At 37.1% G+C, this 14,438-nt stretch overlaps 5 protein-coding genes across 5 annotated transcripts; all 5 read right to left on the bottom strand. All coding sequences in view use genetic code 12, as the record gives it.

Annotated features, from left to right (window-relative positions):
• Window positions 1-755: 755 nt before the first annotated feature.
• Window positions 756-2,630, bottom strand: CD36_28710 (conserved hypothetical protein; the record flags this gene model as incomplete). The annotated part of the gene is made up of 1 exon (XM_002421871.1): window positions 756-2,630. The coding sequence occupies one exon, from the start codon at window positions 2,628-2,630 to the stop codon at window positions 756-758; it is 1,875 nt and encodes a 624-aa protein (XP_002421916.1).
• A 545-nt stretch (window positions 2,631-3,175) lies between these two features.
• On the bottom strand, window positions 3,176-5,284 carry CD36_28730 (conserved hypothetical protein; the record flags this gene model as incomplete). The annotated part of the gene is made up of 1 exon (XM_002421872.1): window positions 3,176-5,284. The coding sequence occupies one exon, from the start codon at window positions 5,282-5,284 to the stop codon at window positions 3,176-3,178; it is 2,109 nt and encodes a 702-aa protein (XP_002421917.1).
• Window positions 5,285-6,779: 1,495 nt separating this feature from the next.
• On the bottom strand, window positions 6,780-8,279 carry CD36_28740 (conserved hypothetical protein; the record flags this gene model as incomplete). The annotated part of the gene is made up of 1 exon (XM_002421873.1): window positions 6,780-8,279. One exon carries the CDS (start codon window positions 8,277-8,279, stop codon window positions 6,780-6,782), a length of 1,500 nt encoding a protein of 499 aa, XP_002421918.1.
• Window positions 8,280-10,264: 1,985 nt separating this feature from the next.
• Window positions 10,265-11,359, bottom strand: CD36_28750 (TBP-associated factor, putative; the record flags this gene model as incomplete). Its single annotated transcript, XM_002421874.1, has 1 exon — window positions 10,265-11,359. The coding sequence occupies one exon, from the start codon at window positions 11,357-11,359 to the stop codon at window positions 10,265-10,267; it is 1,095 nt and encodes a 364-aa protein (XP_002421919.1).
• Window positions 11,360-11,825: 466 nt separating this feature from the next.
• On the bottom strand, window positions 11,826-13,611 carry CD36_28770 (proton-coupled fructose symporter, putative; the record flags this gene model as incomplete). The annotated part of the gene is made up of 2 exons (XM_002421875.1): window positions 11,826-13,041; window positions 13,139-13,611. 2 exons carry the CDS (start codon window positions 13,609-13,611, stop codon window positions 11,826-11,828), a joined length of 1,689 nt encoding a protein of 562 aa, XP_002421920.1.
• Between the last annotated feature and the right edge of the window lie 827 nt (window positions 13,612-14,438).

Raw genomic sequence — 14,438 nt, forward strand, 5'->3', positions numbered from 1 at the left:
TGCTCTTATATTTTCGCATTATTTTGAAAAAAAAACTTGACCAAAAAAATGGTTCATGGGCATTTGCTAATGTTGTTCTATTGTATAGATCCAACATATACACAGATTACATAAATTTAATTAATGGGATCCCTTTCAAAACCAAATCAGCGCTAAATAGTAGAATTCACCCACCGACATATTAATAAACATTCAAAGTGAGCCATTAACTCTAGACATAGAATCCAAAAATGTTCTTTTACAATTAAAACAGTTTAGTGCAGTCGGTATGTATTTTAATTCTTTTCAGAAACGTTATGTAACTAGTTGTAATAAGAATACGAATAACCACAAACTACAATACTTCGGTTCCTTGTTTTGGCAGTTTCTTAGGGTTCCAAAATAAAATAAAATTTTCCAGGCCGCACACAATTCCTAAAATGTACCGAATCTCATTGCAGATCTCGCTCGTTAAAGAAACCTCCAAAAGAAAAATTTTTTTTTTTCAGATGTTGGTGCCATCACCTTTCTTTTTTCTTCCTTTCTTCTTTTTCTTTCCAACATATATTATACCTACATCCAGTACATAATTGAATAAACATACATTGTAAATGATTCTCAACCATGTGCGAATATATTCATGTAATACTACAAAATTCTGGGACTTTTATCTCCGGGTACATGCCATCATCTAGGTGTAATCGGTAAACGAATCCCAAATATCAAAAAAAATCATCTTGCAGAAGGGTTAACACCAACTAAACTCTACGCGTTAACTATCCTTTTGAAGATGACTCACATTCATTCAAAAAATGTCTGATTTTTGGCCCTATTGTTTTCTTTTCTACAGCTTCTGTAGTGTTACCACCTGCCACCATACATTTCGATTGAAACTCACAAAAAGAACAACGCAGTAAATCTTCAGTTGGGACTGCCTCTCTCTCCCCATTCCAGAATTTGCTGGCACTTTCTACTTCAACTTGAAATTCAGAAAAATCATATTCATATACATTTTCCAGTAGTAACTGAGATGTCTTGTTAAGTCGATACTCAACTGAAGTCACATCTCCAAGATTTTCTTCGAAAACACCAAATAATTGACTTGCTCTCGCAGCCAAGTATCTAAGAGTAGGTGGAGTCTTCCACACTTTCAACAAAGGCGAAAGAATCAGATCATACTCAATTCCGTCAATCTCCCGTAATTGTTCAAAAAAGTGGGTATGATTCGGATTAGCCAAAGAAAACTCATCACTGGATTGAAATACAGAAACAAAATCATAAGCCATTGACTTAGCCGAGTCATCAAAAGGTGCAAAACCGATTGGTTCGCCGTTGGCAAGTCTCACGAAATCTTTGAACAAAATATGATAATGCTTCCGCAACAAGCAGATAGTTGTAAGAATGCTCAACGGCTTGTCAACATCATGTCCTCTACGCTCTGCATTTTCAATCAAACTGAAATATGTAAATCTGCTATCACGACTAAGCAACTGAAAAAAATGTCTATAATAGAATGTTTGAAATTTAGCAGCTTCAAGGACAGACTCTTGTCTTGGAATCTGCGGTGCCGATCTCGTTTTCACATCGGTAAATGTCAATCTGAAATCATAATGTTGAAGTATCTGTTTGGCCTCCGGCAAAAATTTCGAAAGATCCACAAGGGGAACATTATCAACTTGATCGAAATTATCATCGACAAATCCATGAATATCATCAAATAAAGTACCATCACTTGGGTTTGTAAGGTTTTGAAGTTTGACATAGTCAACTATACCGCTCACTAATACACTTGAGGGATCACGAATTTCGTCTTTGTTGGTCACAAACAGTCGATTGTTAAAATTCAAATAACCGTGCAATAAAATTTCTCTTGCTTCAGCCCCCATGATCAATGAAAATAACCTTTCAATCAACATTTCTGCCCAATCTACTGCTAGCCGTTCAACCTCTCCCAAATAAAAAACCACTTTATCTTCTTCTATTGGAACAGCCTTTTGCAATTCTCCTAAGCTCATCGCGTTAGAAAGAAGAAACTGTTCAATTTCCGTGGTGTCTATTTCTGGGTGGATCTCTGCTTCTAATTTTGAATGAAGTTTAGTACCCTGTGTCATGGCTTGTGTGGATGGTAACCGAACCGAACCTGAATAAACCTGATAAAAGCTGCGTAGTTCACACCAACTAAATACCAACAACTTTGTCACTGACAATCTTGGTGTGCTTATATAGGAGCGATCCTGGTTATATTGGGAGTGAAATTCAAATGGTGTATATTTTGTGGGATTATAAAGCGGTAAATCATCATTAGGATTCAATTTCCAATAATTATAAATTCCTGTAAGCAGATCATTACTTAATCGAGGCAACGTGGTACCTGTTCCTAGAACCATCAGCCTAATGATTTCATGCACATCTTCACGATTTTCCAGTTGTTCCGACTCTAACTCTGGTTCAGATTCCACATCTGGACTTGGATTTGCATCTTCCAGTAGTAAAGAACGCGGCTCATCGTTAGTAATTGGTTGCTCTTGTTCGTGTTTGGATGTAACTTTCATTGGAACTAAAAGTTCATTTTTGATGATCCTTCTCAGCATTCTTTGTTTAGAAAAACACAGGGAGAAATAGAACTTTTTGAAGTGCCAAAATCTTGACATAATATCATGTTAATACTACCTTAAGGAAAGGGAAGTTCTGCATATCTAGAATAGAAGAAGATTTCGTGTTATATATAATAGAGTTCTATTTTTTTTTTTTGGTCCTCCTTTTATTGTTTTTGAAGGAATATTACTGTTTACTCCTCAACAGTTACGCGTCAATTAATGCTGTTGTGATGGATCACAAGTATTAAACGTCATATATTTCTTTTCAGACTCTATAGATATTTTTAAAGCCCCCCTCCCTGATGTGTAATCAAAGCCAAAATCAATCAATTTGACGACTTGCTTATCGTATAGGCTCATCGCACTTGATATCTTGGCACAGCTCTACTGCACCTAGCGATACTTTAAACACAGACGAGTTTCAACTTCGTGTCAGCTGTGTTTGAAACACATCAGAAGTTAAAAAATAGTAACATTCATTCATTCACAATCTATAAAATCAACATAAAAAACTAAATTCTAAGTAATTTTTTTTTTTGCCTTTTTTTTAGAATTACCATAATAAGAATTGAAATAATATAAACTAAATAGTGTTTAAACTATAACTCTGGAACAGCTCCAAAAATCGTGGACAAAGTTGAATCCAACAATTCGTTCCGTATGTCACCAAAAGTAATCGCCTGATCATCAAAACCAGCATCAAAATCACCTGATGGACAATTTAAATCTTCACCAATTGTAGTACCAGTCTCAAAAAGTGAAAAATCGGAACTCGACATCGATTGACATAAACTAAGCGGCATCCAACTGGGTGAGGAGAGCCCACTGCGGGAAATAGGAGAAATTAAATCTTCCAACTTTTCTTCAATTGGAGTTAACGGATCGTCCATTACAGAATCAACTGTGCAGAAACTGTTTGAACTAAAACTCAAACTTGTACTCAAATTTGAACTTGATTTGGATCTGGACCTTTTTTTCGCAACTTTATTCTTCATAGATCTGACAGATGTTGCACCAACAAACGACGGCGATGTTTCAAAGTTGAATAAAGATTTTACCTCCATATTGGATTCAGCAACAATACTTTTGTTTGTTGCTAGTGCTGTATCCGATTTTGAAATTATACATTGTTGACAATAGCAGATGTTATAGGATTCACCAAATCGAAATTGATAAGTATCAGCTGTAGTTTTAAAACTATTGTCCAATCTCCCTTCATGAAGTGAGCCATCAATGACTGAATGACAAGCAGAACTCCGGCAATCAAAGACATAACCAGATAAATGCAATCTATGAGTTCTCCAGACCAAATCGATATCTAACGTGGGAATCAACATTTCTTGAGTCAAACAAGGGTCAGTCAACATTGTAAAGAAATTAGCATACCTTGAACAAGACTCAGTTAGAATTTGTTTAATATGTGGAGACTGTAACCAATTAATGTTATTCATCTTGTTTACAAATCTTTCTTGTTGCATAACTGCAGAAACCAAATCATAGCCAATCTCAATTCCACCAGGGACTGTCATGCTAATTGTTTGGTTGTTTAAATACTCCACAAGCAAAACTCCAGTCAATGGGTTTTTGAGTTGTGAAATAATGGATTTTACCATTGTTGGGAACTCTTCATATTTGTGGGTTTCCCATATTTCCTGGATTTTGAGTGCCATTTCAATACTCAAATTCAGTGGGTCTCGGTCAATCAATCCCGGTGCAGACATGACCTTCGAAAAATGCTTGTACACACCTTGTAAAGTACCAGCTTTTGTAGCATCGGCAAACAATTGAAGCTTTCTTAACTCTTCATGAGTAATGATAGGAAAATTTGTGCAATAGCATTCAGAAGACTGTGCAAAGTTAATATTTGTTGCTCTCAAATCAGAATTTGCAAATCCAGTATTTTCATTGTTTATCCAAGAAACACCCCCAGAAAGCTTTTCATAGCAGTTTGGACAATATATAAATAATGTCTCATCATAGTACAGCCTGATTTCGTTTGTGTCGTACTGCAAATCCAATGAGTATGAAGTGTATTTTTTTATTAGATCCAAATAGTTACGCTTGAATATTTGAGAAACTTTGAATTCAAAACTGGAATCATCAATACACTTGTTAATGTTGTGCAATGGCAATGGAAAATTAGCAAAATCTAAGAAGTTGCATCTCACAAAGGTGTCGTAAAATGATTTTGGATTCAACAAAAATGCATGCCAGACCATAATGACGTCCAATGGAGGTAGTAATTGATTGACTGTAGCAACCAATTCAGAATTTTTTACATTAGCAAGGGCGAAGATCGAGGGTTCATCGTATGCCTTGCCTGAACTAGCAACAGTTTTTTTAATTGCTGTAACAAACACAATAAACCGACGAACAGCTCTGGCAACAAAAGCTCCCCAAAGCTTACCAGCATTGTTAGAATCTGTTAAACCGACAACTTTTTTTTTCATCACTGAAAAAGCTCTCATGAGTTTCAAATGTGCAATTGTTTCAATTTCATTTGGTAAATATTTAGCAGCATTGGTTACTTCAATATCAACTGGTGGATCATTCACACCAATTACATATTTGTAACTTGAATAATCGGTATCCTGAGAATTGCAAATGATCTCAGCAAACTCTTGCGACATGTTAATTGTTGGCGAAGGAGGAACAGACGTATCCATTCCACTATGAGCAAAATGATTAATATTATGGAAGAAAGTCATTCTTTAGTAATTGGTTTATTGGCATTGAATTGGGAGGGTAATCTGGTGGACTACTCGTGGTACTTATAGTTGTTCATTCAGGGATCTTGCATTCTGATTTCTACATCTCTAAACGGCAAATTGGTAAGGTCGGCTAGAAACCCATGTGAATGACTCTTTGATAAACAACTAAAAACAAATCTATCTTAAAATTGATATGCCAATGAATTTGTGTTGCAAATGTAAACATATATCTTTCTATCGGCTTAGGTTAACGTTAGAAGAACACTGCTACCGCCATAATTATCATATAGATAAAAAAAAAATAAATAACCAAATCTACGTATGACTAATTTTTGTGGTCATTAAAATCTTTGAAAACTTTGAAAAAACTAAAAACAGAAGAAAACGTTTGTAAGAATTTACGAACGTTTTCAGCCACAATGTCAAATAGTAGATTGTGATTCACTTTTTTGAACTCAATCACCCCCTTTTTGGTAACTAATTTATTTATTCGGCCGACAATGAATGCACAGCCTCGGGTTGTTGTTGTTGTTGTTGCTGTTCATCGATCCGATATAACAATTATTATTGTTTTTCTTTTTCTGGAGTTACTGGTGATATGTTCTTACAAGATAGACATTTGCAGTTTGGATATATCTAGCTACCTCCATACTGATACTATACCGAGTATTGGAAGTCAGTAAAAGAGCCAATGGTAAGTTATAAAAGGGACAAACGGAACCCCCCTCCCTATTATCTTACGTCATCTCTAATAATAAAGCCGATTTCGTTTAATGCCGGTCGATTAATGTTGTTTTTTTCTTCCTAAGAATGTCTTAGATGATCTCTAACTCTCTTGTTTGAAAACGCCTTGACCTGCTCTTATCGTATCCGCCAAATGCCGCATTTCAAAATCTCTATCATCTTTTACAAACAAAACAGTTCCAGGTTTAGATTGCTCACGTGTCCGTTTAAAGGGGAGAGGCAATTGTTATCAGCGCGGGGCCAATGAATTTTGAAAAGGTCTTGAACGTGACACAGTTTTACGCCACGTGCAGGAAATAATCATAAGTCAAAAAGATAAACAAATGTAAAATTCGCTAATTTGAATTGTTTTCGCTGAAACTTAGAGAATTAGGATACTCTCAATAGGGAGACCATAGATTTAAAATAACATGGAGAAAACGGCGTTTTGCAATTAACTAATCACAATAATTATCACACTGTTTCCAAATAAGTTTACCAGTGGAAACTCCAACGGAAGACATTGTTTCGTTCCAATTTCCATCTTACAGATCAGCATTCTAAACTAATATCAATTACTATAGACAGAGGCATTGTAACATATACCAGTGGTCAGTCCCTTTTTTTATTTTTTATTCATCTTTCTTGGGCTGCACTTTTCGTTATTAGCTTAGTGTTTTCATTTGAAGTTGTTAATGATGTAGTTGGCGAGCTACTCTAACTTTTGCTTCAACAGTGCGGAACTCAAAACGTGCTGACATATCTCTTGTTAATGAATTCCACGCTTCATTTTCAAAGAGTCTCTTTTCTTCTCGCTTAAACTGTACTGATTAGGTAAGTTTGCTTTAGAAGTGTCACAACCTGTTTCTGTGCCTTCAACAGAGTTAGCACCTGCACTGACTCCAGCCACAGTCAGGTTATTGCTTGAATTGGCAAACAGTGTCCCACTAAAATATTCGTCTCCTGGAGTTGTAGCAGACAAGAATGGAGAGTCCAACGATAGTCCCAGTTGCACATTTTTGGAATTGTTTGAATTTCCTTGTAATGAATTCAAAGCCTGTAGATTAGACATATCAGTATTGATATTTAGTGCTTGTGGTAAATTGTTACCCCTTGACGAAGATCTTGACCTTTGTAAAAACTGGAATTCTTCGGAATCAGAAGTACAAGGATTATGGACAATATTGTATGGCAGGTTAGTCGAACTTACGGAACCCTTATGTGAAGTTGGGGGAGTTATATGATAGTCCATCATCATAGAATTTAATTGACCAACGTTACTTGCAGAACTGACGAAATTATTACTGGTATTAGTCACACTGACATTACCATTGCCATTGGATGTACGATTAATTATTGATTGAGGAACAAAATCTTGGAACGATTGCAATGAATCTGTACTCATATTAAAATCTGGATTTCCATTCGGTCTCAAATTGTTAATGTTTCCAACATGTAGCCAATTGTTGGAGTTGTTTCTCGTTAGAGACTGCTTTCTCAAGTTGATTGACGACGACCGCGATCTTGCCAAGTTCACTGTAGCGTTATTTTGACTTGAGCTATTGTAGTTCATTAGATTCATATCGCTCAAGGATAAGTTGGAGACAGAAGAATTTCTTGTCACCGTACTGTTGAGCAGTATAGACGTGGACTCTGGTAGTTTGTTAACAGTATTGTTCTTGCTATGGCATATCTCTAATAACCTTTTTCTTATCAACTGTAAAATTATTGGTTGATATTCGTGGCTCCGAAGACAATCCAGGTTGATTATATTGAATTGATCGTATACAGGTGTATTCTTGGACCCAGAAGTGACTCTAATCAATTCCTTTATTGTTTCGTTGGCAACCTTACTGACTAATCCACTAGGCGGAATATTTCCCAGAAACGGGGTAGTGGTTGGCAATGACAAGATGCTGGAATATATTGAAATCAATACTTGGTCAAATTGGTTTGTAAAAAACAATGTAAAATTTCTTCTAGCCATATTGTATGGCTCATCAATATCGGTAAGAATATCGTCGGATTCATTAACCTCTGGGTTTTGATATAGTGAGGATTGATTCCCGTTTCCGTGATATCCTTGATGCTGCAGCTGAAATTGGTGTGGTAATGGAAATTCAGTTTGGTGTTGAGGTGCTTCTAAAGGTGTCTTCAAAGTTTGGTCAACTGGAGTAAAAGGACTAGAACCTCCCCCAAAGTTGCTGTTTGGTGGAACAAAATCCAATTTGTTCAATTTAAGCAGTAAATTCAAATTCTTATTTAACATTGTATGTCGATGTTATAAACTGGAAACCTATTAAGTGAAAGTGTCTATCAAGATAAAAATAAAGTCTCTAATGTAATCTGACTTGGAGAAATTTGCCAGAAATATTAAAATGAAAAAGATTTCGAAACAGTTTTGATTGAAAATATATCGTCCAATTTGATTTAATCTGGCTTTGATTTTTAATTCTCGCAAAACTATGATTGGAACCGAACAAAACTAAAAAAAAAAAAAAAAAAAAAAAATTATCAGGAGCTCGTAGACGTGTTGGTGTATATTTAATCTATTATTTTCAACGGGAGAAATATTTGGTCAGTGATCAGTTATGTAAATCCCAAATTCAAGTGTTTTCAAGGAACTTTAGTGTCAATAATAAAATGGAACTAGTGCAAGAATAAATAAAAGAACAGAAAATCGGAATATCAATAAATAATACAAAAAAAATACTTGACCAAGGAAAACAACGTTGAATATATATCAATACACACACACAAAAAAAAACGACAATTGGCAAGAAAATATAATAATGCTGACAACCAGGTTTTAAAAAGTGTTCTTCATAATTTCTCTGTATTCTTGATTGAGTGTATAATTGTTCCGACATAAACGAAATGGAATACCGCTATACTAAGCAAAAATTCAATCTAACAATAGAAAACTTAAAGGGGGGAACTATCCTTTAGCGGGCGAGGTGGAAAACTATTAGTCAAAAGAAAACAAAGCATAGCGCGACAATTAAAAAACTGACGCGTCATTGCTCTAGGACATATAAAGTTTGTAAATGTAGTTGATTACTTTGTGTGACTACTGGGACATGCATCCTTTAACTGGTAAAAATGAAGTGCAAGAAGAAATAATCTAACAAGCTATAAAACAACAGCATGAATAACTGAATAACAGGTCGTACAGCTGTCCGATATCTTTGATTGGCAAGATTAGTTTTCTTACATGGTACTGAAATTTGGCCTACCTATACATGCTGTCCACATCCAGTAAAACAATTCTGCCTGGCCCAACCCCACTCACGCCCCGTTCTCCATTCTATTATCACCAATCTCAAAAAAGTTCTATCGGGGGTAAGTATTTCCGCGTACAATAACGTAGATATTACAAAAAAGAGTTGTCCTTTATTTAGCTAGACCACCCACAATTATTATAATGCTTTTCTGTTTTCTTCAAACACAAAAAAAAAAAAAACTGACTTAAATTATTGCTCAAACAAGCATTTGTGTGTATATTAGGTTTCAGTTGCTTGGATGGTTTTTGTACTTCTTCATCCTACGTGGTTTTTCATCTCAATCTTAAAAAATTAACTCCCAAAACGGATAAATTGATTACATCTTTGTAATCAGTACACGACCTACTCAATTGGGAATAATTAGTTTTATTATTATTAATATTGTTTTGACACACATGTTGATAAACTTTGGGAGGGTGACTTTGGTAGCAGATGGTGTTCCATTTTTCGGCAGCCATGGAAGATGAAGATGCAACTTCTTCTGCCATCTATTATATCGTATGATAGTTGGTGTGATTATTTTCTTGGATAAAATATTCAGGAGAGAGCTTATTGTCGTAAAATAGATATCAATTGAAACAAAAAGGTTTGAAAAAACTTTTAACTCTTGTATTAGCAAAAGCTAAACGTTTGGTATAACGGAGTTCCTCCCTTCCAACTCACATACTGATTCTTTTTTTCTTTGTTTTACGTTTTTAACTTTCAAAATCTTGGATGGTTTGATACTCACTGTGGAAAGCCAAGATAAATCTCATTTACGGACCAAACATTGTTTCATATATTGATCGAGCTGTTTTCAACAAGCTGCATAACATGATTGTCACCTGAGTTGGCAATACCTGGCTTCTCCACTGATATATGCAGATCCAAGTCAAAGAGTAACAAAAAAAAAAATACGTTAGAAACATCTTAATCAATTCATGCAAGTATGAACCAACAATTACGTAGATTTGCTCTTCTTCCCATCAATTTACATAAATATTAAACTATTTTCACCCCCTATTCCAGCATCATCTATTAATAAACCATCATTATTTACTTCGCCCTCATTTAAGGTCATCACATGAGATGTTTGTTCCACTTCATCATCTAGGGGTCGAGGTTCATCATTCTTACCTTCCTCTTCATTCAGCATTACTTCTGCCCTATTAAACGTTGTTAAATCCTCTTCCAAAAGATTTTCATCATACTTCAAGTTGTATGGTAATAAAGAACTGACGTTTGTCAATGACTTCAATATGTCTTTATCGCTCTCATTCGGAGCAACCTCTTCAGGCGACACCTCACACACAATATGGTCCGTTTTATTCAAATGCTTTAAATGATTTTGGATTCTGTCCCAATTTGTATTTGTTTCCTTGTCGTTGTTTACACCCACTGGATGAAATTTATAATTATTTTGATATTTTAAAAACTCTTTGACTATAATTGGATCCGTGTGCAAATATTTCAAATCATGGCCCAACTTTAAGTCTTTCTCAATTAGATAGTTGAACCAAGTAAGTTTATCCTTTTCTGTTATTACATCCTCATCCAACTCGTCTTCATCCACTCTATGCCTTTGATCATCGTTCAATTTCAATTGGTTATAGAATTCCTGACGTTCTTTATGCTTCCGCTTTCTCTTGGCTAGATCAGATTCCCCATCATCTATATCTAGTTTTCTCTTTTCAATCAAATTCTTTATCAAAGTGTTAGGTACCTCATTCAACTTTTTCTCTATAGCAAGAGGTTCACTTTTTTTGCACCACTGGTAGAACGCCTCAATCGATTTGGTATTGTATCGACTCTCCTCAAAATACTCATCGTGAATTTTTGTTACTTCGTTTGCCTTAAAAAGGCTTATATTGATCAAAGCTTGTGTAATATCTTGTAACTCCGGAGAGTTTGAGTTTGTTCGCATATTGCTACATTTGAGTGATTCTTTAATGGCATTTTGAAAGGTTTGTAAATATAAATCTGTCATGACATTTAAAGTTGAAGGTTTGCATTTGTCAAATCCATTAGCTTTCAAGATCTGAGCAATAGATATTCTTAGTAGAGCAAAATAAAATGAATCGTCCATTATGTACAGTTGGTGTATCTTTTTATGTCTGCGGTTTGTTTACAATAGTTAAGAGTTTTTTTTTTAAAAAAAAAGTTCTCAATCATAAATTTTTCTACCAGGTCTGTTCTGTTATGATTGTTGGTGCAACTCTTTGTTTTTGCGGCATCCACACGACCACTTTAACCAAGAACAAAAATAATGGAGTTTTCAAAACCAGGTTTCCCAAGACTCATACTCAAGAAACGTTGTCCTCGTGTAAACAATGGGCTAGTTTGTTGTGTAATGTTTTTAAAGCAAAGGAATAGGGTTGATGAACTTTGAGCATTCACCTCGAACCCCCCTTTTTACAGCCTTCACAAACGTTTAAACATCGATTCTAATTCATGACTATAAACATTATAACAGACAACTAAATACTGGATACATAACAGAGCGGGGAAAACAAACAAACAAACAAACGATCCATGTATTAAAACAAATCTCTTTAACGACCCCAGAATCTCTTCAAGCCCAGAAGATTCTCCTTGATAAGCTGTCTCGATGGTTTTTCAAATATCTCGTCGATTTCTTCCAAAGTCTTACCCTTGGTCTCTGGCATGAACAACACCTGGTAGAAGAAACCAAGGAACGCAATACCACCGTAGAACCCAATCGTCAACCCCGTGTACGTCATGGCCTCCTTCATTCTGTTGAAATTGTATGTGACAGTGAACGCCCACAAATACAACAACGCCGAGCAAATGGTCATACCCTGAGATCTAGTCCCAAGCGAAAACGATTCGGCTGGCACAACCCATGTCAAACAGGCATACGACCCGAAAAAGCCCATGTACAAAATAAGACCAGTGAGATAGACCCCTTCAGCGGCAGCCAAGTTTGTTTCGATGTCGATCGAGTATCCAACTCCAACCAACACCAACCCAATGAAGAACCCAACAAGGTTATACCCCCACACACGACGGCCAAACTTGTCCATGTACAAGATTGCCGGAATGGTACCAAGAAGCAACGACCCGCCACCTACCAAGGACATGAACACTGAGTTCTTTGTGGAAAACCCGATTCTGCTCATCAACGTCGACAAGTAGTACATTACAGCATTGATACCGGTCAACTGACCCAAGGTGATCATCACAACACCGTACACCAAGGCACGGCGGTTTCTGGGGACGGTGACCAACTCAAACCACACCTTGCTCTTGTTCTGTGTGAGACGCAACTCTCTTTCTGCCTCCGCAGCCTGGACCATCTGGACAAACTCGATCTTGCTGTGTCTGTCGCCCAAGTCTCTCAACCGCGCAAACACATTGAATGCTTCGCCAAACTTCCCCTTGAACACCAAGTAACGCGGCGACTCTGGCAAAAAGAAAAGACCAATCAACACAATGGTGGAGAACACCAACGAGGAGCCAACCATGAAACGCCACCCTCCATGCACCTCGTAGAAAATAGCAGCAATGGCATACCCCAACACCTCCCCAAGGGCAATACTGAGTTGGTAAAGCGAAACAAGACTCCCACGCTTGCTACTGGGCACCGACTCACTGATGTACACACCAACACCACCACCTTCAATGCCCACACCAATTCCCAAAATAAATCTTCCGGCGTACATGACGTCCCTAGACCTATGGTTGTTGAAGGTGCCATCAGCCAATTCTTTCGGGATGGGTGCGGCTGCACACAAAATTGCACCAATACTATATCAAAGCATGTTAGTAAACAAACAAACAAACAGGAACCCAATTTGTGCTTGCTTTGCACCTGTGATGGGGCAACCAAGATTATGATACATACGTGTATAAGATACAGGATGCCATGAGCGCCTTCTTACGCCCAAACTTCTGCAACGGGGTGAGGAGAATAGAACCAGCAACTGCGCCCAACGGCATGAGCGACGATACCAACGAGTTTTCGTGGCTGTTAAAGTGCAACGACTTGTCCATACCGATGGAAGCACCCGAGATCAACGACTGGTCGACACCAGAAAGAATACCACAGAAGGCAGCAAATATACCCAACGTCGTGACCAACGTCGACGGAGATACCCCAAGAGGGAATTCGAGGTTTTTAAAATTGGTCATCCAAGCGCCCGACTGCTTTTCGGCAGCACCCATGGCAGCATACTTTTCAAACTCGCCATCAAAGTCAAAGTCTGACCCAAACTCCAACCCTTCGTCGTGCTCGTATTTGGGCTTGTTTTCTTTTGTCTCGTCATAGACATCCTTTCCAAACAAGCCAGAATTCTTTTCCAGTGAAACGGACAGCATTGCTAGGTTGTTGTTTATTGTAGATTTAAGGATTATTCGAAACGGTATTTTTTTAAAAAAAGCAGTAAAAACATGGTGCAGGGAATCGTGGGTATTTATAGCAAACTGCGTAAACCTTCACTTTTGATAACAGTGCCCATTTTGCCAAAAGGTGGGAAATGGGGGCATTATGGGATGTTTAGACAATCGTAGTCTATCTGGCGTTTCGGAACAACCACAGAAAAATTTTTCTCTTTGTTTACGTATGGTATCTGCACAAGAGACTAAAAGTGGTTGGTGGTGTTGCTAGTACAAGCACAATGTAGATAAATTAGCCAAATTAAACACTAACATGAGTGGAGTAGCAATTTTCGAGCCAAAAAGTAAAGCATAGTGCCTCATCACTTTGACAAGGGAAGGCTGCTTCTTTATATCGATGATCAGCAGGAAAACAGCCCGGTGACACACTTACAAACCATTAATTTATTCCGATAGATGTTACTATTATTATTTTTCCTCGAGGTGTCTGCCACGGAAAATTGTTATTCCAGAGAGATTCAGTTTTTAGTTGTGTTCCCCCCACACAACACAAAACCCCCAACAAAGCAATTTATACGTTTGTGCTTTCTCTTTTTTTCTGCATTCGTCTAGTTTAAGGGTGAGGCGATAGTTCTGATTGGAGGAGATTGTTTCGGGCTAGCAAACTAACGCCACTTTTGCCAAACAGCTTACACCAAGAGGCTTTGATGGGGAAAAGAGTGGGGTGAGTCTGGAGAGTGCAATGCTAACCACCCTTTTTCCTTTTCTCCTACAATTCAGAGAGATACCAATTCTGGTATACTAACCAT

The sequence above is a fragment of the Candida dubliniensis genome, chromosome R (assembly GCF_000026945.1).
Source record: "Candida dubliniensis CD36 chromosome R, complete sequence".
Lineage (NCBI taxonomy): Eukaryota > Fungi > Ascomycota > Pichiomycetes > Serinales > Debaryomycetaceae > Candida > Candida dubliniensis.